The sequence below is a fragment of the Phaethon lepturus genome, unplaced genomic scaffold, assembly GCF_000687285.1.
Source record: "Phaethon lepturus isolate BGI_N335 unplaced genomic scaffold, ASM68728v1 scaffold48584, whole genome shotgun sequence".
NCBI lineage: Eukaryota > Metazoa > Chordata > Aves > Phaethontiformes > Phaethontidae > Phaethon > Phaethon lepturus.
The window spans coordinates 1-27,725 of NW_010533562.1; the positions used below are offsets into that span (position 1 = coordinate 1).

A 27,725-nucleotide genomic window follows, 5' to 3' on the forward strand; every position below is an offset into this window, starting at 1 on the left:
TGGCGTCACATTGGCAAGCCTCCAGTCTTCGAGCTTAGCTAGTCTTAGTCAAGTCTTCTTGCTTAGCTACATCTAGCAACTTGAGGATTGAAAGGTGGAGGTTTGGGCACTGTGCTGTGCACATCTGCATGGTGTGACTGGCGTGCCCTTAACCTATCACCCTCTAAACAATGCCCTGCAGTGTGCATGGGAGAGGGAGTCTGGCAGCATGGCTAGAGGCTGTCATGCCACTTGCTTTCGGGTCAGAGAAGGGCCCTGACCTGTGTTAATTACTAGGGGAATAATACTCCCACATGACCACTGGTTCTGCTCAAATAGACAGCTGAAAGATAGGATACCCTTTTCATTTCAGGTTTTTACCTCCTGCAAGTCACACTGGGACAACAAGGAGCTTGGTGAAGAGATTGGTATGGGCACATGTGCGTGTGCTTTATGCTGAATCTGCTTTAGTTCTCCCTGGCAGTTAGGAGGAGTGAGGGCATGTGATGGATACCAGGAGGGACATGGTTGCAGGAGAGAGAAAACCCAGCTTACAGCCTGCTCTTCGTGTCAAGTTAAAACAAGGGGGACAGAAGCGTTTAGTAGAGGAAAGAGAGAGGGAAGGCACATTGCAGGAGTGGAGCTGGGACAATCTGTTCAGGCCTATTTGGAAGAAATGAACCAAGTGTTTTGTTGTAGAGGAAATCTGTTCCTCTCTGACTTTTCTCCAAGCCCCTGGTCCCTTCTCAGAGTCCTGCTGCCTTCCTACTGAAGCAGTCTCTTTTTTCTATTACAATTATTTGAAAAGATGTGCACGCAGGGACACTGGCCACCAGGCACTATTTTATTTCCTGTTTGATACCTCTGTACAAACTAATGTATCTGAACAGCCATGGGCACTGGATTTATATGTATAGCTGTACAGCGAGACTGAAAGCCCACTTTCAATTGTTCTGCTGCCTTTTCTGGCAATCACTAGTTCTGCTGCACAGTGAGGGAAACTAAGTGCATCATTCTTAAATTTGCACAGCTATGATACTAGGATTAGCTTTGCCACAGGGCTTGGTCATTGCAGCATCCTGCCAAGACTAAGTCTCTTCAAAGTATAAACAGACATGAAACTTTTAAGCCAAATCCACTGGTGCTGATAGCTTTTAGCTGTCTGTAATCTTCTGGCACCAGAGGAGATTTTTTTTTTTCCTATCTACTTTTGTACATAAAAGCGTATTCTCTGCTTGATGTTAGGAATGCTAGGCTGAAGGTAGCTTGGCATTGTGGCACGCTTAGGCACACAGAGCCCTTATGCCAATCCTTTCATGAATAAAAAACACTCCAGGCTCCGGATTTTGCATGTTAGTTACCCAGGTCCTTGTTTGTGCAAATGGGGTGCAGTTGAGAGAGGACTGACTTCTAACTAATGATGCAGAGCTGTAGTGCTGTTTGGGCATGATGTCACCATAGAGGGACCCATAAACCGAGTCAGCTGTTTGGCAGATTTTCGTCTATGTGAATCCCTCTGTAATTAATTATATGGCCACAGTTTATAAATTTTACAAGAAAGCAATTTCCAGACTTGTTTTTCTTGTCGGTTGCAGATCTTGAACCTTAACTGTAGATGCTGCAAAACTAATGACCGGGGTTAGAGAGTCTATAAACTGTATTGTATTGCATAGACATATAAATTTCCAGTACTTCGTTCCTTCTTTAAATACCAGCTAAAAACACGAGCTTAAGTCTATTCATTTTTAGTGTTTGCAAGCAACATACACACACACCTAAATAAAACCAGTCCACAATTAAACCCTTGGAAAATGTGAGCATAAACTCCAGCTAGAAATCTCCAAATGAAATATTTATATGTACTAGACATCTTATATCAGGAGGTGGTTCTCTTGCTGCTATCAGAAGTCAGCCCTTCGCTCCTTGTGTCTGCTTCAAACGCTTTTATCCCTGGCAGCACGAGATTTGCTTCAAACATCCTGCTTGCTTGTCAGCAGGGTTGATGCCCTATATTATAACAAGCATTCACCACAACTGTTGTTTACAGGCAACATTTTTAGCTCTACAAGCACAACCCGTGAGATTCTCGTATCAGCATAATCATTATTTATCTGAGGCTCTTCCAGTGAATGGAGCCTAACTAGTCTTTGCTTGGGGTAAAATGCAGCAGCCTTTCTTTTATTGTTGCTCTTGTAGAGAAAGCAGCATCCTCCTCAGTAGTGGTAGGATCTGGACAAGGAATAAGCCTGATCGGTATCTGTCGCATCGTCCCTCCGGTATGGCATTGGCTTATAGACCAATTCTTAACCTAGGACTAACCGGCAGGAGGAACACAGCCAATAACTGTGCATTATTTTCACTGTAGTTATATTTTAGTTGCATCGTTGTATCCTTAATGCTGCATCTCCCTTAGCTGAGAGATTGGTCGCATTTAACCGGTTTGGTCAAAGCTGCTTCATCTTCCACAGGCAGCTCTCAGAGACTCCCTGGAATCAGTAACTTTCATTTCTATAGAGAAAAAAGGTGAATCAGCCCAGTTTTTCCATGTGACAGAAATGGGGCAGCTGAAGCTTTGGAAATGTCTTGTGATATAAACTGGAGATCTGTGTATATTGTCTTTTTATATCAAGAGACCCTACCACAGAGAGGTGTATACTAATGTAATTAACACGAATCAACAAAAAAACCCAAAGGAATTTAAATATCCTGTGAGAGTCATGACACTTTTTTTTAATTTAAAAATAGAAATTAAATAGAGAGTAAAACGCAACAGTGATGTTTCACAACAAAAACTGTATCAAGCTGGTCTATGTGACTATACTAGCCTGTTAATACATTATTCTTGTTCTGGGCCTTTATGGAAACTATTTTTATAGCTTAAACCATAATGCAGATGCCATATTATTATTATTATTATCATCATCATCATCATCATCATTATTACAATGATGACGACTACTACTAGTACTATTACTACTACTACTACCACCACCACCACCATTATTATGTCTGACTTGTTTGGGTATCAATACTTATGAATGCAATACAGTAGGATTTTTTTTTTATTTATTTTTGTAATCCATGGACAATTTCTCATACAACGGTTTGGTTGGGCACAAAAACTTCTAATTTGTGACTAAATTGTACTTCACATAATGCTGAGAGACTTCACGCAAACAACAGTATTATTTAAGATAATAGTAATACTCATTTTTTGTTTAACTGCAATGGTGTATTTTTTTAAATCAACTTGAATTAAATATGAAAATAGGGATGATACTTGTCTAATAATAGAATGCCAGTTGCAACATATCAATAAACATTCACATGCCACTATTAACATACGAATCCTCTCACCTCCTCCCCATCTCTCCTCCAGCCCCAAAGCAATCAAGTTAGGTTATCTACTTCAAAAGCTGATTGTTATAAATAGAATACAGTGTACATTTTAGCAGATATCTAATAAGGTTCTCAAATATTGGCTTTTGTTCCTTTTGATAATTGTTTAAAGAACAATCCTTCTAAATGGAAAGGCAATGAGTGAGGCAACGAAGTGTTGGCTGTTGTTCTGATTTTTAGTCAATCATGAGTTTTCTAATTATGAGGACAGTATTTTGCTTACAATTGCTACCTTAAATTAGACACATGACATTTAGATTTCTATATCTCCACTTAATTGCTATAATCTTTGTAGGAACCTCAGCATTTCCAAAAGGCAATTTATCCCACCTGGTTTGTTGTGCTATGCAGGGAGTGTAGATGTCTAATTTTCAATGCACAAAATAAGATGAAGTTAATTCCATCTTATCAGATATTGAGAGATACCCAAAGTGCCTCTCAGCAGATCTTTGCTTTCTGCAAGGTCTTTTATACAAGATTATTGCCTGTTCACAAGGATCCTAAATATTCCTTAAAGTCTTTGATTTTTCACTTCTGCTGATCAAAGTATCTTTAGTAGCTTCTCTTCATGTACTGACAATCAAAAGAGTTGCAAAACACACTCTGTAACCTCTGTTTTATTTCCAGAGACCCCAGGAAATACAACCACCCACGCATGCATGATTTTTGGCATATACATAGCATATAAGAAAGGATGTCTTAAAATAATTGTTTGCTCCTAATGATAATGTGAATGTTTTGATGAAAAGTTCATTGAAATGAAAAACAATCACTGAATTCTTTGCATATTTTATTTTTCTTTTTGATTTCCAACTCACACACATCTGGCATATTTTACATCTTTGCAATAAAACATGGTTACAATAGCTTAAGGAATTTATATATCCAAAATATTTCACCATGATCTCAAGATGAAATGAACTTGTCTTCCAGATGTTCAATAGTCTCCCAATTCTAAGCTACAAACTCAAGATATTGCTTACAGACGGGTGATGAATAACTTAATCATTACGTTGATCCCCATGATTTCAGAATCTTATAAATACAAACAACAATGAAGAAGGAAATTCAGTGCTAAACTTACTAATACAAGGTGGATAACAAATAAGTAATCACATCAATAAATAATGATATGTTTCTGGTGCAAAGTGCCAATACAAAGAATCCATTATCTTTTTAAATAAATGACTGCAAGTGAGTGTAAATTCTGAGAAAATTACATTCCTGTTACATGCCTCATAGCCCTACCGACACAATATGTACATCTATGACAATACAGTCACCAAATATACAAAGAAGAAACATGAATTAAAGTGTATATACCCCTGGGTGTGTAATTTGATCAGTACAATGTGCAGAAAATTATTCTGATAGTTATCATTACAGTATTGTAAAACATGAAGTGCCTTAGTCTGAGTGGCTTCAGGTGAGATTTTCAGAAGAACCAAAAAGAATAACCTCAGTCACCTTTACAATGAAGCTAAGGCTGTCAAATAAACCAAGCTGCTCAGAGGAAAAATAAGGGGAAAAATCGCTGGGGGATCTCTTGCCCATGATTTGTATGCCAAATGTTAATAATCCAGAAGTATAGCGCTTTGTCTGTATTGGGAGTCATTAAGCATTACAAAGCATTAAACTCAACTTCCCTCTTTGCTCCCTTTCTGTCTAGTCTTTGAATGTAAAAAGGAGGAATTTAATTTCTATTGTATAAGTATAAATATGGCAAATGATGGCTTTTTATCCAGATGCTTCATGAGCAGAACTCCACTTAAGAGGGGTAAAGTTTAGATTCAAAAAGTGAAAAAGATGTGTTGGTGGAAAGGTCAAAATTACTGTCTGCGCCCAAATTCAACCCTTTAACACAAGCTGTACCCTTAGGCAGATCTCCAGTTTGATTTGTGTGAATGCACCTATTCCTTCAAGACATCAGGTTTAAAGTACATGCAAGTTGTAACTCCACAATAAAATTAAGAAACAGTTTTGTTCTTTATACAAGGTTTTACTTTTACAAAAGTATCCCTTTAAAGTTAAGATGTGCATCTGATGTACAAAGTATCAAACGTATTTTTTTTATCTCAGCTTGAAAAGAGGCTGGAGATGGGATGCATGTTAGGTTCAAAGCCTAAACATTGAAATAACTGGACACAAGGTTCCCCAGAATTTTCAAAAGTCTCTTGTGGCGCATCCTACTACCTTTTCTCAATAAACAAAGATATATGAAATAATTACCAAAACATCTCCTAATTCATATAATTTACATGATACAAGCTTGCTTTTCAGCAGCTGGTGTTCAGTTGTGAAAAAACACACAAAGTAAAATGGTTGCTGACTACAATGTACAGCTATTGCTGGGTGTAATGGAATGTACAACGGAGGTCAATGCAGACGTGTTTTTCCACCAGAGACTACACCTTTCATTGCAGCACTTGTGCTCTCAGCTTTACCTGGGCTTTCAGTTCTTCATTCCACTTCAGTATCTGTTCTGATGTTCATAATGCCACCGGTTAAAATCTATATTAAAAGCTACAATGCTGCCAGAAGCCATGCCAGTAATCAGAGTTCTGAAAGAGAAAGAAAAGATGGTCCTGTTAATCCTCTTTACCGTCTCAAGCAATGGTTTACCATAAACAGTAAAAAAGCTAAAAGAGCAACACACTTTTTGCAACACTACCTGAAGATTAAGTTCATGGGTGGGATTCAGTTTGCGATGGAGATGCTACATTTAGGTGTCGACATATGAGCAAAATTTCCATGTTCCCATTATCATCAAGGGAGATCTAGAGGTCCGTTCAAGTCACCTTCACACAGGTAAAAGCATCATGCCATTTGAGATGCTCCTGCATATCCTGCCTTGCCTCCAGCTGCCTCTCCAGAAGTGTATGGGTCTTCACTAGGTCATTTGTCATACGTGCTATCCCAGGTATGTACCTCAGACCCCCGAGGTATCTCAGACAATACCAACTGGCTATGGATAGGGAACTGAATTAGGCCCTAATCAGTACCCTCAGTGCAGCTTGAGACCAACTCTCTACAGGTCACTGGGTAGATGTACTTTAGGGTGAGCTTAATTGTCCTCTAGACTCCACAGGCTGTAGCAAGTAAATCGCCATGGTTATTACAGGAGCTTATTCCTGTAGCTCACGTGAAGACACCTATGCCAAAACACCTTCAGTCAGGTGGTTTAGAACCCTGCTACCTCATTTTAGGCACCTCGTGCCGCTGGAGGTGCCTCAGGATGTCTGACACGTCTATGCTGGCTGGAAGCTGGGACACAGGACCTGGACAGAATGAGATGCCTCTGTGAAGACAACTGAGCTGATCCCTTAATCATAAACTGATCACACCTTGGCACTCCTAAAAAGCTTCATGTTGAAATGTAGCCCCGTATTTACGTTGTTCTGGTGGCAATAGTTGAGGTGATTTTCCAATTATCACATATCCTCTGATTCTGGTAGCTGAGTTTTAAAAATGGATTAGATATCTATCACCACTTCTATCAAACCATACAAAAGCAGTTCTCTGCTTAATTATGTGACTAAAGTTAAGCAGGTACTTAAAAGCACTTTGCACAGCTGAGGCTTCCCAGCCTGGTATTACAATAACAGATAGAGAAAATAGTCTAGGTGAAATTTTTTGCAGTATAAATTAATCTCTTCAAACAGAGTACAGTACTGTATGCATAGACAGTCAAAGCTCCAGAAGCGAATAGAGCAAACAGGCCTTTTCCAGTAAGTTAGTTTCAATTAGACTAAGTTTGAGACAAAAAAAACTTGTTTCAAGTTTTACATGAGTATATTAAGTACATATTTTGTTTATAGGTGTTTTTGTAACGTTACAAAATGAGTACATAGCATAGGAATGCTGAAAAGTGTGAGAAAAATAAACTGAAATGAATGCTGTATGGTTTTTTTTATACCCTACCAATTGCATGTCACGAGTTTGCATATTCATAAGAAATATGACTGATGCATGCGAATCCACTCATAACCCTGCATAAATGCAACATATAGGCTTATATTATATTATAATCACATTACAATAGAAGACTGAGGGACCAGGTTCATATATCTTTTACATTTACAGGGTGCTTTTTTGGTGCCACAGCAGGGACTGCAAAAATCTAGGCTTGTACATTGCATCTCCATTGCTCAAGGAGGTCAAAGGAAAGGACCACACTCATTCCTTGTGGATAGATCCACTGATAACATTACACATTATAGTCTAGATACAACCCCAAGAATTTCTCAAGCTTTGCATAGCTGAGAATCAGAAATGTACCGCAAACTTTTGTAATTGGTTTTAAGGCATTGGTTAATAGGCACTATTGCCCTGCAATCCAGTCTGACTATTCCTATGTTCTTGAGTTAATGTAATTTTACCCGTATTTTCTAGCTGAGCCTCTGGCTTACTTACTTCAATGATATAAGACCTCACCTTAATGTTAAGCGCTTGTGCTGTGAGACTAAGAATCAGAAAAAATGCTGAGTCAGATAAAGCAACAAGATAGCAGCTGGGGTAACGGGTTTGTACCATACCCTGTTTACGACCACATATCATAAATTCGTACCTTAAAGCTCATGGAGATGTATAGTTTGTGAAATTTTACCATTCACATACAGATATTAATGACAAACTCACCTCTGATCATGAGACAGATCCATAGCTCTTATGCCAGCATCACAGCCAGGGTAAATATAGAGCTGTTTGAAGTCACAGGCCTGCCATACTTCCACCACACCGTTGTCTCCTCCCGTCACCAGGTTCTGCCCATCACTGCTCAGGAGGATGGCCTTTAGGAAAAAAAAGACAAAACCCAAGCACACACCCAAGCTTGTATGGAAACAGGTCCAAAATTTCACAAAAATTTAATCAACTTAAAAGCATTTCTTTTGCTCTGCCCACTTGAAATTTGAAGAAAAATGCTCCCACTCTTCTTTCTCCCCAATCCAGAAGTACATCAACAAATTTTGGATCTCCAAATCTTAAATAAAACAATTGTGTGGTTTTAAACATGATATATACCCAAAAACCTCTTTAACTGAATCTTCCAAGACTTGAGTTCAGCACGTAACATTTTGATGTTTGTCCTACAATACTCAGTGCCATCACAAACACCTAAAGCAGAGCAGTGATCTGCATTCCTAATGCTGCTTCAAGTGCTAGTGACAGAGCAGAGCCCTGAAGGCATGAATTCATGTCTTGGCTAATAAATGAAGAATGGACTCTTTTCAGAGCATTTTGTTTTAAAGACGTATTTCCCACTGAAATTTAATACCAAACAAAAATTTCAGGAATTGTGTGGGATCATAAACAATTTGTTCTTATTTATTCTGGAAAAGCTCAAGTGCATTTTTGCATTTGGAGATAGAGACAAGAGGATCTGTCTTTGAATATGACTTAAACAGGAGGTGGCAATTTTGCATATGTGATTTCCTTTAAACCACATGGCAAATAAATTAATTTTATTTTAATAAATAAAAGCGAGACACAACAAATGTTTGTTTCAATTTAAATTTACCCTGGTTGAATCATTGATCTCCATCTGAGCTAAGAGTTTGCCATTAATGCTGAAATTGCTGAACCGTCCTCGTTCATAGTAGATGATGCAGTGACCTTCACTAGATACTGAAATTAAGCGAGGATACAAGCAGTTTTCTGTTCCTTCCAGGGCTCTCAGCAAATCTCCAGTAATTGTGTGTACCAGACAAGGACCTTCTGTATATGAAAACATAATATATCATATATTTGCTGCTTATACAAACTATATATGCTGTGCACAAAGGCAATGCATAATACACACTTATATAACATTAGTCCTGCATAGATATAAAGAGATGCAGTATTTGCTTAAGGAATTTAAAATACACAACAGAAAAGGAAATGCAAGAGTTAGTATAGTAAGAAAATAGATACCACACGCCTAAAAGTGGTAGTTTATTATTTACCTAAACTGGTGGGATCATTGATCTATCTTCTAAAATATTCTTTCCTCTTTCCAAGCATTCAGAAGCCTCAGTCTTACTGCTTTCCTCCAACATGAACTCTCTTTAGCCTGCCCATTCACATTAAACAGATGGGGCCCTATCAGTGACTAGTAGGAGCAACTCCCAGGGGGCACATAATCGTATCACTGCATATTTCTCCTATAGACAATGGCAGTTCCTGTAGGTCTTCTCCCCCACTGAATATGTTGTATGCATAGATTTCATTCCTGAATTGTTTTTACAATGGGGATCATCTGACAGCCAACAGAGTTACTATGATATCTGGACTACAAGAGCTTTTAGAAGACCACGCTATAACTGCATTTACTCCAGAGAGACTTTAATATGAGATTTTAATGTCTTCTAATTACTGCTGATGAAAGAAAAAAACAGCTATGAAACCTACAATGTACATTTTAAGGTGCAAAACTAGGCTATTTCCATTTCGAGATCTAGGAGAAAAGCTCTTTTGAAAGTGAGATCCATATTCCTGCTAAGAAGTCTCTTCTGTGATAAATGTAATGAGTCACGGCAAATACTAAATGTTTTCTTTTATGAATCACAGGGTACTCCTGGACAGCACAGTAATCTCTTCCTTATACAGCTGGCTTATGACCCTGAAAGTAAATTCATACTGGCAGACTCAGCCACCTCAGGTTAAGCCCTTCTAACTTCTCTGAAATTCACACAGCAGCTGGGTTTCCCAGGAAGAATGAATCACAGCAGCAGTGCCTTCATCTGCAGCCCCTCTGGTACGGGTCTTTATTTGTGTTTGCATAAAGCCTTATGCAGAGAGACTGCAAGCCTGGCTGGGTCCATGGGATAAAACTGCAATGGAATTAATTTATTTTCTCAAATACTTGAGTTTCAGCTTTGGAAATAGTGAAGTGCCAGAATGTTGTAAGAAGTGATGCCTCCACCTTTAGAATAATTACCATGTTAGATTTTTCAAAAGATTTTTCAAAACATGTAATACCTTCATAGCTGGGTGGTCATGGACACAAAAAGGCACAAAGAAAACCTGATTTAGGATGTTACTGTAATGACATACAGACTGCTCTTTTTTGGGGTTGTTGGATAAGAACACGCAAACATCAACCACAGGATTTTTCTCAGAGGAGTCCTGTATGTGCTGTCCCGCTGCCTCCGCAGGTTCTCAAGTGCTGTGTGTGTAATTGCAGTGCCACGGCCAGCTCCAGGGGCACAGCCGCCCCACGAGGGAGCACAGGCAGTGCTCAGGCAGGACGGCAAGGCAAGGCAGCACTGCCATGAAATGCAATCTAAGAAACTGGAAAGGACTGGAAAGGACAGAAACAGAACAAGATTTAAAACAGGCATCTGCTGGAAAACAGCGACAAAAAGGGCGTTTTCTCTGTGCATTTATACATGGACTAGAGTTTGAGGAGGAAGAAATGAGAAGAGTAACTCAGGGGACAGATGGGGCCTCCATTTCTCTTGATCAATTACAAACATATTCTGGTTTTGATGTAAATGTCTTTGGTCCTCCAGCAGCCTTTCCCTCTAAAAAATTGTATGTTACCAAAGCATCTCATACTTAATGAAGCAGAAGGTAACTGAGTACAGATGTCAGCTACTTTAATAAGAGGAAATTTGCAGATAGATAGTTGGAAAGGATACACTATTAGAATCATAGAATAGTTTGGGTCGGAAGGGACCTTTAAAGACCATCTAGTCCAACCCCCCTACAGTGAGCAGGGACGTCTTTGACTAGAGCAGGTTGCTCAGAGCCCCGTCCAACCTGACCTGGAATGTTTCCAGGGATGGGGCATCTACCACCTCTCTGGGCAACCTGTGCCAGTGGTTCACCACACTCATAGTGAAAAAGAAATTCTTCCTTATATCTTCTAAATCTACCGTCTTTTAGTTTAAAACTGTTACCCCTTGTCCTATGGCAACAGGTCCAGCTAAAAAGTCTGTCCCCATCTTTCTTATAAGCCCCCTTTAAGTACTGGAAGGCTGCAACAAGGTCTCCCTGGAGCCTTCTCTTCTCCAGGCTGAGCAACCCCTACTACCCCAGCCTGTCCTCACAGGGGAGGTGTGCCAACCCGCAGATCATTTCTGTGGCCTCCTCTGGACCCACTCCAACAGGTCCATATCTTTCCTGTGCTGAGGGCTCCAGAACTGGAAAGGCAGTATGAAGGCAGTAAGAGTGTATAAAGCTGCATTAAAAGGTACGAAATAGCAGTGGTACAAGGGAAAACTTTAGGTTCTGCACCACTGTACATTTTTTTCATAAATGTCTTGACTTTGCCTAGGACTGTTATGTAGTATGTCATTACAAGAGTTAATGACCCATTAGGATTTCCTGTTAAAAATGCCTTTACTCAAAGGTTTCACACTCAACTTTGAAAATAAATGTTGAGCTCCAAGGCAGTATAAAAGACAGTAACCCAGGAGCTCAGCAAAAGTGGGCAGAACACACATCACATCCTTCTTACCCTGAGAAGCAGCAAACCTTTTATAAAGGAGTACAAGGATATCCATGGGATTGAATAAAACTGGCATCACTGTAGACAGAGAAAGCAAGTAGCTGGATGTAGAAGTGGAGTGGAAATGAGATAGGAAGACACATAAGGAAGAAGAACCTTAAGGAAGGTCAAGGGTAATGTAAAGAAAGAAAATAAGAAGGGAGAATGTAGCACAAAAGAAAGTAAGAGGGAAGGGGAGGAGGGGGAGGCAAGTAGGAAAGGAAAAGAGAAAAAGACATGCAGTTTGTCAAATTAAGAAAAGAAGCTGGACAACGGAGGGCAGTGGGGGAAGAAAAGTTGACATGGAATTATGGGGAAAAGGAGAAGGTGGGAAGAACAAGTAAAATGGAACAAATGAAGGAGAAACAGAATAAGGAAAGGTGAAGCAAACACTCACTGAGATGGGTGCTTTATTTACATTGATTACCAGTTTTACAGAGACCGCTGCAAGTTTGGAAAGGTATTTTGAACATTTGTATTAGCAATTGTTGGATACTATGGATTCCGTAGACAAGTAACAGGGAGAAAGTGTGAACAGATGGCTCAAAAAATTTAATAGAAGAGAGGTAATAACAGGCCTGCAAACTCCTCATTATTTGGAATCCACTACAAAAAAAAAACCTACTGGATGAAATGCTGTCCACAGCTCCAAACCCAAGCAAATTGACCCTGCTTCCCTTGCTGAGGAGACTGAGGTCAGACCTACAAACTGCTATTCATTTCTGATCAGGGTGGAGAACTTGGAGCTGGCCCTCCTGTAAATACAGGTGTCTATCAACACGTTTCTTCAAAATCAGTAGATGCCATTATGAATTATGTATAAGTTTCTACCAACTACTCTTCCAGATCCGGGGGGATCTGGGAATCATCAGCACAGGCTGATGGTTGGAAGGAACGATGAACTTAATTTGTGTTTAAACCTTGTAAGTCCAGATAGTAAGTAATAACGTTCAGAGTAAACTGCTGCAGATTCCCCCAGAATTACAACCCATCTTAGCAGAGGGGACTTTGGATAATTAAAGTACATGTGGCTTGAGGGAAGACTGAGAAGTACCACTAAAAAAAGGCTTTAAAAATGTTAAGACTTAAATCATAAAAACATTCCTGACCTTTAGCACCACTGATAACAAGTCCCAGCTCTGCACAGACCGACACGCAGACAACTTCATGGTCATGACCAGTTAGAACAGCGCGAGGAGCTGGATAATCACCTGTGAAAAAAAAAACACAAGAAGAAAAACAAAAACAGGAAACAACAGAAGAATGCCAAACCAGACCTGTTTTATCAACAGAAGGACTTTGCTGTAATTTGCCTTAAATCAGTAAGCATCAGAGAGAGGTGCAGTGTGCTTAAATATCTCATACTTAGGTTTCTGAGCAAAATACATTCAGATATCATAAACTTTCATAAGCACAGCTTCCCAGTGCATTAATTCATATATGAACGAAAAGCAAACTTCTTTGGTTTAGAAATTATGGACTGTGTGCTGTTTACAATACACAATTGATAACAATATTTCATTGTTTTATGACCTAAAAATACTGAAAATGTGTATTTCAGATAAAGAACACGAAGTGTGGTGGTATTAAAAGCAGCTGTAATGTAAAGGTCTGCTGTTGAACATATGTGTCTTGACTTCTGCTAGGAACCTGAAGAGTAGCATGAATTGAGGATATTCCTATACTAATGATCATAATTTGTTTCATGAAACTGGGGGTAGGAAAAGAAGAGAGGAGGAACAGCACTGTACTAGAAAGATACTACTGTTGCATAGACATTATTGATTCAGAGACACATTGAATGCTTATAGATTAAAGTTATACCTAAAAATGGTTATGGGTATACATCATTTTATATATACCAATATGGATACCTATGCCATTTTTATCATATTTAATTTATTAAAGAGTAGGACAGATTACTCCATAAATATTTATTTTTTATATTCAGAAGTGAAATGTATGCTATTTGGGGTTCAAACAAGCGGCATTTATGGACGATATATGACAAATAGCAACATTTCTGTTGTTTCTAATAATAACCGATGACAATATCTTAACAGTGAAACTCCTGTGCACAGTAAGGAATTGCTCAGTACTTGATACTGTTTTGCCAGGCAAAGAAAGTGAATCTGTAAGAAAAAATTAGCAGCTTGCTAGATAACACAGGTTTCATCTAGTTATATTTACTTTGTACAAATGAAATATAGAAAATTGGGAAATTCCAAAGGACTGGAGCTCTGCCAGTGTAGTTCAAATACATAAAAAGGATAAAAGAAATGACCTGGGGAATGACAGATGAATTACTGTAACATTAATCCTATGCAAAATAACAAAATGGTTAATCCCTAGTTCTGTCAACAAAGAATTGGAAGCAAAAATCTCATTAATGCCAGTCACCATGCTGTTCTGGAATGGGAGTCTTGTCAAGCAAGCATCTTAGCTGTTTTTGACAGGATGACAGGATAAAGATGGCTATGTTAAAATGGCCTTCATGTTTTTTTTTCCAAGGTATTTGTCTTAGTAACACAATGTTTTGATTTAAACCTGTTTTATACAGAACTGACTGTGGGCAACATGGAGTCCCCTCCACACAACAGTCCCTTCCAACCCAAAAATTCTATGATTCTATGAACATGGATGGCACAGAAGTTGGTTCTTAAATTTTTTTTGTCCATATAAAGGTATCTGCTATGAGCTACATATCAGGATATTGGAAATATCAGTCAGGAGATGGGAATTGATTCTTAGTATAAATACTAACCAATAATGTTATCTACAGCATAGATATGGTAAGATACGGTTGTATATAAAACTCATGCAAAGATTCATCGGCAAATGTATAATGCAGAGTGAAAGTAATTATTCTAACATTCTCTGCATTGCCTAGGTAAATAAAGAGGTAGCAATTGTGTTTTATTTATTTTATTTATTTTGAATGCAGCCAGGTGGAAGATTGACAGCTCCTGGGCAAGCACAAGCTCTGGTCACTGGAGAGGAGGTTGTGTTCGGGAAGGCAGTGAGACAGAGAAGGATATATGGAGCCAGAAAGGAAAACTCCTTCAACATTAACTTTCAATGCAATACCCTAGAATAGGGTGAAATATCTTGCCATTGTAGACCAGAAAGATTAAAGTCTTGTACCCACATTTACAGAAATGAGCTTAAAGGAGGGTCACACAACTGATATAAAGACAGGAGGCTGCACAGAGTTTAAAGTGTTCTCTCTCTTCACTGCACAAGCAGCAAAGCAGTGACTTGACCGCTGTAGCTGGGAGTCACAGGCATACAAGATGTCCGATAGTCCAGAAATTTATCTTGTAGCTACTGGCACAGCAAGGTCCAATGGCTGAATGGTTGCACACATTTCAACCCCGCAATAAAATGCAGTTTCCTAACTGGAAAAACATTTAAAAACTAAAACCAATTAGAAATGGAACTACCCGAGTAGCTAAGCATTATTGCACGGGTTTCTGCAAGATTGGAGGCTTGGATAGACTTTTGTGGGTCAATGAATTTAGTCTTTTTTATTGCGGATACTCACATCATATAAACCTGTTAACAAATCAATGAAATGTCTATCTGGGTATGTGACTTGGAAGGATGTTCCAGACCTTTCCTTTCCTACTCTAAAGGAGAGAAATATTCTGATTTTCATTCTGAATTTCTTCCTGTCTACCTTGTATCTTTTTGTTCGTGTGTCAGCACTGTCTAGCTTCAGGTCTTCTCTCTCTCTTGTGTTTTCCCTACTCATGTACTTACAGAATAAATCATCCCTCTCAGTCTTTCCTTTTCACTCTATTAAAGAAACCAAACTCTTATAAACTCCTTTGAAGTGACAGGCTTGACATTTTTTAGTCATTGTAGCAACCCATTTCTGTGCCTGTCTAGTCCACCTTCTTTCTTAAAATTTGGGTAGCCAGAACTGTATATAACAATAGTTCTTGAAAATTTAGCATGCATCTACAGTATTTCTTGCCAAACCCTAATGTCTCCTGTCATCAAAATTTTAATACTAATTACTATCTTTCTGAACCAGCTAAGAACTACCAACCATGGATTTACAGGCTTCAGTTTTGGACTCAACAGTACAGGCTGGGTCAAGCTACCAGATACCTGGTCTTATCATTGCATTGTACAGACACATTAACACTTTCCTCTCTCTAATGAAAAGAGCTACCTTAATGAATCCTAGTTTCCCAATCTTTAATCTAGCCAGCAAGGGATCTTTCTGGTCTGGAAACTGAAGATATGAACTGAAAACCAGGCTTTACTGCTAGGGAAGGATGGATGTTGGAAGAAACAGAGAAAGATGCTTTGTGTTTCTCATCAAAGATTAGCTATATCTGAGATTTAAATTTTTATAATTTCCCCATCAATGTTGCTGTTGAGAACCCCATCGCCTTTTGAGGTTTTCTTTTCTCCAAGTGCATAACAGAAAAGTGAAAGAAAATGCCATTCAACTAAATTCAGAATTTTCCAGTTGGTTTTTGGTTTTGTTGGTTTTTTTTTTTCTTCTGTAGGTCCTCTTGGAAAAAAGAGGAATTATGCTCAAGGGTCATCTTGGCTTAGTCTCTGATTAGAGAGGCATATACAGTAGTGTCATCAGAAGGGTGAATGACTGAAATTATCAGATGGTTAGAAATTTTTTAAGGGAAAAGAAAGAATGCAATTTTCAAAAGGATATTTTCCTCACTGTTTCTTAGGAAAACAATATAATATGAAACTGTAAAATATCAGAGTATGTAAAATGATCATATTTAATTGACTTTTTGATTTATAAAGGAAAATGCTTATAAGAAACAACTGCCCTGAAATATAGATCTTTGAGTTCGGTTTTTCAGTAAATACAAATTAATAACAGAATATCATTATTAGGAGTAACAGTCTGACAGTAATTGAAAATGGGATTTTTCCCCTTAGGGCTCAAAGAAAAAAATATTCAGTGATACTTTCTACAGGAAAAACTGTGGTATGGGAAGAGAACCTCAATCATATTACTTTTTATTGCTAAGGACAGAAGTTGTGAGCTCCAGGAATCATTCAAAATCTAGAAAAATATTCTGTCACTGTCACATCACCACTGATAGATGCAGCCAGAGGTCATAGGCTGCAGCTCTGAGGGAATTGCAGGTGAAAATATCCTACCTATGAACTGAGATACCATCACTGTAAACTCCGTGTAATTTCCCCAAAGGAGCACCTTTGAACTGAATTACTAGAGGGCAGAAGGAAAAAAGGTAATAATCTGTGTTGTATTTCCAAACAAGTAAGTTTTTCTACAAAATCTAAAATAAAATACATCTCCCGTTCTCTCTGAAAAAATATAATGCTTAATACTATTGTAAGGTTCTTCTGGAACAAATGGTGCTCTCGCACGGTAAGGAAAAAGAAGAAGAAAGAGAACAGACTGTTACTATTTTTCTCATATTGTCCTTTCCAGGAATTATGTACAGATTGCTATGGGGAAACATCTAGGAGTCTTCTGTATAAAGAAACATGAGAGCACAAGGCAAATTCCAGCTTCCATTTCATCTCTGACTTTGACGGAAACAAGTACAAGGCTATAGCTGAATTATTTGTTGAAAATAATTTACTATTTACTTTACTGTTAGTACTTTTGAGGGATACTCATCAGAAAAAAATCTTAGAAAATACTATGGCTTTCATGGAAGTGAAAATGTAATAGACTTCTTGAATTTTTACTGTCAGAAAAAAACATCCTGGAGTTTGATGAAAAGATAAGGCTATGACCAATAAACAGGAATATTTCAAACTAGGAAACAGCCAATAACAATGTCCACAAAATGAGGGAAAGATTGCTGACAGAAAAATACTCATGTACTCAAAATATTCTCACCTCTAGCAGAATTGGTTTATTTGCTGGGGAACGTGAGCAGCATTGTATGTATCTACAAACAATTCACCCAGGTGAGTGGACTTTCAGGTACCTTGCACCTATACAGACCCCAAAAGGAAAAAATACAGTGGAGGAGAGGAGAGTAAGGATTTGCAACTTCTCCTCCTATTTCTTCCACTAAATTGTTTTGGGAACTTTGGCAAGTTGCTGAGCCGCCCTGCACTGTACGGCTCCCACGGGGTACGCAGCAACGCACGGGCACAGACATCTGTTGATACAACGCTAGATCCAACTGCATTAGTTCAGGTGTATTATTGGCTCCTTTACCTTTGTGTGTCAGTCTTAGGAGCGAGATGTCTTTGGCTACCAGATCTCTACCAGAGCAGAGATGGTGCCAATAAAATTTACACATTACTTTTCAAAGAGCTTCTACGCTGGCAGAACAGAACAACCGCATTTTAAAAATTAATACCTAAATTGTACAAACATACAAGTATCATATTGACTCTTTAAACAGGCAAAGCAGATTGCACATGTGCCAACACGCTGGCACAGGACCTTCAGACAGCCGTCCAGTCTACTTGGTACAGAACACACTGGTGGCTATTTTTAAACTGCTGTCCCTTCAAGGTTAAACTAGGGCATGTTATACGGTATTAAAATGTAGAGGGATATAGAAGAATAAGTGAATATTCTGAGTTCAGAATAACTACTCTGGTAAGATACAAACTCACAAAACCTGTGATGTTCACAATTTTAAATTGTTTCCAAAAAATGTTATGTAAAAGGAATACATAAAAGTATACTTCGTGACAGACTTTAAAAAAAGTGCAGGTTAACTTGACAAAGATCCTTTATGGTAGCGCTTACCCTCTCAGATATATACAGAATACACTCACTGGGACAAGACGAATTATTAGCACCTCTGACGCTTATGTTATAATGCTAAACAGACCCAGCTTAGGGCTGATAGACAGAATATTTTCCAACGGTCAGCACAGTTCCCATTAGAAAAAGCAGAGTTAACTCTCACACCTCTTGTGACCATCCTCTTGGAAGCTACAATAAGTAATGAGAAATGTCAAGTCCCAAGATCAATGAAATTTCAGGCTCTAGGGACAAAACAGGAATAGCATTGATCCTTTTAAAGAACACCAGTCAGAGGGTGAATGTAATATATTGCACAGAGAGGCTCAAGAGGATAAGCGGCCAAGTCCAACATACTTACCTGACAAAAAATTCAATCAGCTTTTAGCACAAGCTGCCTACCCTTCCTTTCTTTCATGCAGGAGTCTGATTCCAATTAAAGTGTGCAAATTAATTTTTATCACTTCCAAATTAGTTTCTGAATTTGTGTCTGTTTCAGATGAAAGCATCTGTCCCTCACTTTTCTGCAATACTATCATTTGCTTTGGTATCTGTTCAAAGACTCAGAGATAATTCACATTTTGAAAGTCACTTGTTTGAAAGAGACATTCAATAAAGCAATCATAAAATATAAAAATAAAACAATTGTAAGGATACATGTTGAACTCCAGGGCATATCATGTACTTTCCTTGCTCCTTTCTGCGATGACTAATACAGTTGTTAAGTGAGAAGAAATTTGTATACAAATTAGCGCTCAGATAAAACAAAACCCTATATCTCATAAGAGAAAAAGAATCAAAACACAAATTGTCAAACTCCATTACGATAATTTTTCTATTCAATCTCTTAGAACTGCAAAGATTTACATTTGCCAGATCACTTCAAAGGATTAATATAAGCAAACTATGTCCTCTGCATGTGCCATGTCTTCCTAAGAAAAACAGATTCCTTTCACAGTTCTCTTAACTGCAGCAGATGTATATAATATGGTCATCAACTTAATAAGGTGCAGATTCAGATTACCTATTTCAGCTGGGCAATTTTGGCTTAGAATTTGGTATCTGACCCTGGCAAGACGACTAAGCTTCGTTCAGCTCATCATTTTTCCCAAAGGTGATACTGAGCTAGGCAAGGATAAAGAAATAAGGGGAGGCTCAAACATAGATTAAAAAACTGCATTCAGCTGCCCTTCAGCCTAAAGGAATTCATGCCACATCTCCCACTTTCCAGGAACATCCCCAGGCACCTGCCTCTAGTCTAGGCTAGAAAAGGACATTTTCTATCACCACTATTGGAGCTCAGCCATTACATAGCCATGAAACCAACTTTTGTTGGACTAGAGAAAGTACAAGTAGGGAGAAGATTTTCCCTAATGAAGGTATGCAGTTTATGTTCCTGATTTCTTGATTTTTCTCCATTGCTATCCAATCATCATGTCACATAAGATCCATAAACAAGAGCAGAGAAAAGAATTTTGCTTTCCACCAAAGATGGAGGTTCACAGGGAGCCCCTCCCACATTAATTTATAGCCTGATAATCAGCATATTCTTGTGAATAGGGGAATGTGGGTCTGAATTGAAGCTGGTGAGGGGTCTGGAGCACAAGTCTTATGAGGAGTGGCTGAGGGAACTGGGCTTGCTTAGTCTGGAGAAGAGGAGGCTGAGGGGAGACCTCATTACTCTCTACAATTACCTAAAAGGGGGTTGTGGTGAGGTGGGTGTTGGTCTCTTCTCCCAAGTAACAAGTGATAGGATGAGAGGAAATCGCCTCAAGTTGCATCAGGGGAGGTTTAGAATCGATATTAGGAAAAAATTTTTTTATGGAGAGAGTGGTCAAACATTGGAAAAGGCTGCCCAGGGAGGTGGTGGAGTCACCATCTCTGGTACTATTCAAAAAACGTGTAGACGTGGCACTTTGGGACATGGTTCAGTGGGCATGGTGGTTTTGGGTTGATGGTTGGATTTGATGATCTTAAAGGTCTTTTCCAACCTTAATGATTCTGTGATTCTGTGAATTCCTGCAGTCTCTAGGGACCAAGAACTTGATCACTCACTTCCTGAACAAATATGCTAACCAGAGGGTTTTTTACAAGCTGTTTTTGAAAGCTACTCCATGGAAAACATTGTATTTAAAATCTGGTAACACTTCAGCAATTGTGAGAAGTGTCAAGAAATCGTGACAAGTGCAAACTGTCGAAGAAACTCTTTTTTGATACTTATTGCAGAATAAAAGTGATAACAATAAATGCATTGATTGGAAAAATTATTTTTAAATTATAAAATAAAGCTCACCATGCTCTCATAGGCAAGTTTTGAACTACTTAGCTGGAGCAGCCACTTGCAAGAGTTTTATGCAAGACACAATTTTTCTCCATTCTCCTCTTTAAACCAGAGCTGGTTCAATATTTCCCACAGACACAGCTGAGGTCACCCTCTGAGGATGTGCCTACACAGTTATTTTAGCAGAAGGCTCTACACAAGTCTGACAGGTTAGGTTATAGACATGCGTGTTGTTTAGTAAAGATTTTATCTAACTTATGGATTCTGGAATATGGAATTTTAGCAAAATCGATATGGAGTTTATTCTGACAACCTTTTGCTTCAGAGTATTTCACAATAAATGATTGTGATTGCTATATTTTCTAATGCAATGTTATCTACAGTTTTCTATATAAATTTTAAATTACATGAACTGTTTAGGATTACATTTTCTGAAACAACTAAAGTTCCTTTTGGTAATTGGATGAATTGAAGCTGAAATTGATAATTAACTGTCTTTCAGCTTAAAAGATCATTATAAAGTCAAGCATCTAACCCAGGTAATTACTATACCTGACATTTTTCTTTGAATTCTTCACCTTCTTACAGTCTTTGGTATAAAATACCTTATCTGTGTCTCCAGATGACAGCTTTTAAAAAAACTAATCCCCCTTTTTCCCCTGAAAATATCATCTACATCTTTCTGGAAATTCATTCTAAAGATGTTAACTAATTGGATTTGACCTACATTGAACATCTCACTTTCATTTTTCCTACAAGGTAAATCCTAATCTTCTAGCAGTAAGTATAGAAAAAGAGTAGATTAGGAAATACTTCTTTACTGTTTTGGTGGCTTTAACTTCACTTTTTTACCACTTTTGGTGGTAAAACTTCAAATATATTTTTGTAAGGATCATTGAGAAGGCTTTACTCCTGAAAATCAGTATACAGGGAATCAGTCATACAACAACTATCATGTCTGTTTATGGTAGGGAACAGATCTAGTAGTCATTACTTCAGCAGAGAGATTTAGTAATTGTAGACTTTTTAAAAGGCAGAAGGTCCTTCAGGCGTATAATCACTTGTGATTTATCCTTATTGATAAAGGAAATACGGAAAAGTTCATGAAAAGTCAGAGTAGCTGTTAATAAGGATATGTTTACAACACATGAAGTTCTGGTTATAGTACAGTAATAGTACATAATTAGCACATCCATGGTAACTTTGATCCAATGAGCAGAGATAGCAATAATAGTGATGATATCACTCTTCCTCAGAATGAATCTTCAACATGTCTTCAACATGAGTAGTAAGAAATCTGATCAATATATTTGGAAGCTTTCACAGTGGACTTGGGTAAATAATCTTCCTCAATTCTGCTACCTGTGCCTGGAAGATTACATTTGCCTGGACATGACTATCTGCAGCACAGTCTCCCGTTAATCTGACTATAAGGCCTTTTCTTCAGCAAAACAACACTTTATCCATATAGAGGTAGAGACAGAGAGCAAATCATACAATTCATTTTTGTTTTCACTGCTTTCTGCCAGCCAGCTGGTATCCTTTCTTTTCAGAGAATTACAGATCTCCAAGGCAGTGACTTCCAAAGTTACACAGCTAAGATACTAAACCTGAGATTCCAGAAAGTACCACTTTATTGCATTCAGATATGTTCATGATGATGACAAGGTATCAGAACTAAAATAAATCTATCTTCAAAAGAATTGGAGCAGTTTGTATCAGCCAGTAGGGAGATGCTAATGGCAAGGCAAGCCCCGTATATTCAAAAGAAGGAAATATCTTACATTTTTTCTTTAATGAAAGGTGCAAGCTCTTATTTTTTTCTGACTTAGCATAGAAATTACTAATACTTGATATGAATCACACGGGTGTTCAAAGAAGCAAGATGGCATCAAGCTAAACAGAGTGCCCTGGCATGAAATACCTCTTTTAGACTAAATTTCTCCCTATCTGTGAATTAAGTGTTAAAAAAGCCCTGGAATATACATATAAATTAGAGACATTTGTTATGGGAAAATGATTTTGGTTTTTTTCCCTTTCCATTCTCTCTCTTTTATAAAAGCAAAAGAAGGTCAGGTGAGAAAGTGAGGTTTTTATCTGTCTCCCCTTTGCCCTGCTTATAGACAAATGGAAGAAAATTAAAACACAATAAAAAAATCTGCTTCTGCAAAATTAAACAAAATATTTACTTAGTAGCAAATAAAATACTTTTTTACTAGACATTCAGTTAAGAAATACTTTCACTTAGATGTCTGTAACTGGCAGGTCTGCAACTGCCTCCAGTCAGTACTTGAACCAGAGATCAAAACTGATAGTGATGGATTCTTCCATGTTTATCTAAAGAGGCAATATCCTCATGCTGAAAATAATCATTGGAATTCAGAAACTGCTCTAAATGAAATGGATTTAGTGTTGTACAAAACAAATCCTGCATATGGATAAAAGTTGCTTTTGTCTTTAGCTGTGGTCACATTTCTGTCTTGGGCGAAGGGACCTTGTAAATTCACAGTGCACTTTAAGTGCCTTCTTACATAAATTAATATTATTATTATTGTGTCCCCTTCACTCTGCAAAGCACTGATAGTTAGTCCCCTGCAAATGAAATGTAACTGCTTCCTGACATTTTATCTTTCCTATTTTTATTCAGCCACATTCCCTCTCCAAAGGTTTGCTTGCTATAGAAAGACCTTTCTCAGAGAGACTATTTAATTCCATGGCATGTGAGACGTTCTTTTTTTGAAAAGGCAAGCAGCTGATATAGCATGCTGTAGCAAAAAAGGAGTAAGTTAAAATGCTAAAAAATATTTCTGGAGAAAGGGAAGTCAAAATAAAGTGATATACATCCTGTCACTTAAAGGCCATAACCATCTTGTTCTAGTTTATGATGACATGGTGCTGTAAGTGATAAAGGCAATTATGAATTTAAGAATTACTCCCATACTATTATCTGTTACCACGCACAGACTGTTTAAACATTTTTTTGGCTAGTACTCAATGAATTGCTTAGCATGTGGTGCTCTTCTTACACCAACTTTCAACCTGTAAGTGAAGTAATCGATATATTTGGTAATACCTGCTGAAGCTGACAGAAGGAATGCTAAAAATGAAAAGGGGTGACAGACGACCTCTCAGGAAGGTGCTTTTTACAGGATACTTACTGCTATTTGGATTGTCACCTATAATATGATGTCGGCCACTCCAGTACCAAAGCAATAATGTAGCGTCACGGGACCCAGACACGATGTAGCAATCACCACCGATATAGGACTCTGATCTGGCAAGGCAAGTCACGACATCCCAGTGGCCAAACACAATCTGAGTTAATTTTCCTGGTGGGAGTGCAAAGTGATACAAATTCAGGTTTTTTAAGTACTCGCAGCATTTAGAAATTATTAACTAAAGCATTAACAAATATTCAGTTCAAATGTAATTTTTGCCTCATGTCCCTTAATTAGAGTTCACTGCATGGTACAACAAGATTAAAAGATCACAAAGATAAAACTTTTTTTCTCTTTTTATGTTCCTATTGAGGGATGTGCTCTGTTTCAATCTGTAGCCTAACCCTTATCTCTGAAAATCAAGTCAGTGCTGCAGTCACTGAATATTAAGTGGAGTTACTGCTCCATCAGTATTTAAGCAATGGTGTTAGAACAGTATTTGTGAATTTCATTAATGATATGCATAAGAGAGCACATGAACTTTTCCATAACGGTGCTACATTATTATATTAAAAGTGTATATTCATTCTATGTTAATGTCAAACTAAGGTTTACTATGATCATCACCTCCTTCTTTCTGTTATCGCAATCAGTTTTTAGCAATATACTGAATTATATTAGACTAAGCAATCAGACAAAGAAACAAAATATTGGTTACTGGTAGTAGGCTATGCAACCTACTTCCTTATTACACAAAATAAATAGAGATAGAAACAACACAGCCATGAAAATACTGTAACCAAAATTTTGGTTGATCCTTTTGACATGATCAATTCCCTGAATGTAACTATGGTCCTCAAAAGTTACCACTAACAAAATTGTATGCCTTTCCATTTCCTCTTACATCCTTCATCTTCCAAAAAAAAAAGCATCTGAAAGCTATTAAGCTCAAACAATAATGAAGGATTTTATAAACTGCCCTTTATCATTTATTGATGGGTCAACACAGGCATTAGGTAGAGTAGTATTAAGACAACCATCCACCCTGTGACCTAAGAAGAAACAGGGAGTTGTATTTAGAATCACCTGTTTCCGTAGAATAAACTCGAAAGCTCTTGTCCCAGAAACCACAGATTAGAATGTAGCGATTATCTGCTGTGACCACGAAGCAATGTGCATTGATCTGGATGCTCTGATCCACAAGGTCTGTGATCTGCCGTTTGTTCACACCAGAGTTATTGGCTGTAACGAGATGCAAAACACATTTTACAAGTAAGCCATTCCAACACCTTCCTGTCATCCACTTACAGGAGAAAATGAATATATTTAACTTTCAATGAACTGTGAATTTGTTGTTGAGTAAGCATTTTGAATATGAACATTTAGAGCTGTCTATATGGGTGTCAGAAATACAAAATTATTGTGAGATTTCTGGTTTCCCTTTGAATAAGACAAAAGATTTTACAGGAGATGACAATTTCCTATAAACTGCCTAATACGCTGCATAATATGTGGTAATGTTTCAAGTGCTCTGCTGAACTACTCTCCAAAACCAAGCTGAACTAGGGGAAAGCGATGGAAGTCCATTTAAAACTGCAAGTCAACGCTAACAACACTGCAGAAAGTCAATTCTTGCTGGCTGGTATCTCTCCTACAGAAAATATTCCAGCTTGTATTGTGTGACCTTGACATCTCCCATACTTGCAGACACTTAACCAGATCAAAGATGTAAGGATTTAACAAATGAAGCTACTCAAATCTAATGTGCTTTTTCAACACTGTCTTATTATCTACTCCTCAAGCAGGGAGCCAGGCCATGGGCAGTTATGTTAAAAGAGGCAATGCCACCTGGAAATTCCCCCAGACAGAGGAAAAGGGAATGGTTCGTGCGGAATCCTACCACCCCGACTGTCAAACAGAGCTGTTGGGAAGGACTGGGAGTATCCAGCTAAAATGCTCTTCCTGTGACACAACAGACAAGATTTGGCAATACAGTAAAGGTGTGTTCCCTCTCACCTAATATAAACCTTTTAAAAATTCAGTATATAATCTCAGTTAATTATCTGCACTCCCTCCATACTCACTGGAGAGAGAGACATCGCTTCACATGGCAAGTCATCTGACACTGTAATAGCTGTCCAAGTGCTAGACAACTCCAGAGGATGGTTTCTCTTTCCACAGTAGCTATGGAGGGAATCTTGACAACTAACTTCAGCTAATTGAAGTTAGGTGAGGTAAAACTCACTCAGAGAGACACATTTCTCCTAAAGTAGGAAAGCTGCTTAGTGCAGATAATATTCTGAAATTTCTTTTGCCCCTATTTTCGGTTATTCTACTTAAATTGGTCACAACTGCATGAAAGGAGAGACTCAACCAAAAAACAAAACTCTAATTTAAATTTGCTTGTAAAAGTTAATACCATGTTTATAAACATTCCAAGAATACATATTTAAATTACCAGACCCTCTGTGTCCATCCACTGACAGATAATGAATAACAAATTACTCAAATTTCTAGAACAGGTGGGCACAATAGTTGTGCCCTAGCTTTTGAGAGGAAAATCTGAAGAAAAAAACATTGTCATTATATGAGCAAATGAAGCTTTCAGAATGAGAAAGCTAACTCTCCTGAGGTACTTCTATATAAATCTTTCAACCGCAAATATTGACACAGGCAAAAAAGGAACTTTTCATCTGGAGATGTTTAAAAATGCATTATTTTTCTCACCAATGCTGCAAAATTGTCTCTAAGAACCTTCCCTATCACCAAATTCTGTCTCAAAATTATGCCTACTGCAAAAAAATAAACAAACAACCGCAAAGCAAATAGCTGCAATTAAACAGAGATAATGCCCATTCGGAATACAAGTCCCGCAATCTCTCTAGCAGTTTAGCGGATGTTGTTTCTCAAAATAGTTCACTTGCTCAAATATTTTTGGATTTAAACAATACAATCATGCATTGATTTAAAATCTAGTTTTTGTTAATTTAGTAAAATAAAACAATTTAAATTATAAACTGAATGAGAAGAAATGGATCTACACCTGCACTGATATACACAGTGCTGGCTGTAAGAAATGAAAATACGTGAACTCTACCAGACCCTCACATTTTATTTACTAATGTGACCTGATAAGAGAACAGAATTATAGATATGGGCTGACAATGTAACTGACTTAATTGGTTGTTTCTTAAATACCAATGGCTGGTGATGTTAATAACAAATAGCACTCATGTAATTCATGCAGCATCAATAGCTAATGCTTTTAGTTCTCCAGGACTGACAACAATAAATATTTTCCTATCCTATGTGTTAAATGAAGCATAATATACAAATACAGCTTAATCAATAATTCTTGAAAATGCTGTTTTCAAATATATTGCTACATTTTCATCTTGACATACCAATCAATGGATCCATTTCAATTGGAAGGTGATGGGCTTGATCCAAAGAATATCCTGGGGCTCCCCGAAGGCCTACGCATGAAAGGAAGAATAAGGCACACAGCAACCTTGTTGTCTAAATTCTAGGTTTAAAACTGCATTATAGTATTATTATATCTTTAAAAAAGTAACTTCTTGCTATTACTTGTTCTATGAATCTTTTATCCTTCCTCTGTGCTATGCAAATATGCATTTGTTAATTCTTCAGTTATGTAACAGTAACTATAAATGTATGAGCACTAATTTCATCATGATTTCTGCAGCC

The 27,725-nt window shown here is 37.8% G+C and overlaps 1 protein-coding gene across 1 annotated transcript; it reads right to left on the reverse strand.

The window, feature by feature from the left end:
- Positions 1 to 4,157: 4,157 nt before the first annotated feature.
- LOC104616091 (neurobeachin-like) lies at positions 4,158 to 27,493 on the reverse strand (the record flags this gene model as incomplete). Its single annotated transcript, XM_010285212.1, has 7 exons — positions 4,158 to 5,939; positions 8,017 to 8,168; positions 8,897 to 9,093; positions 12,961 to 13,062; positions 24,018 to 24,188; positions 25,104 to 25,259; positions 27,422 to 27,493. Coding segments are annotated over 7 exons (941 nt in total), but the record flags the coding sequence as incomplete, so codon positions are not given.
- Between the last annotated feature and the right edge of the window lie 232 nt (positions 27,494 to 27,725).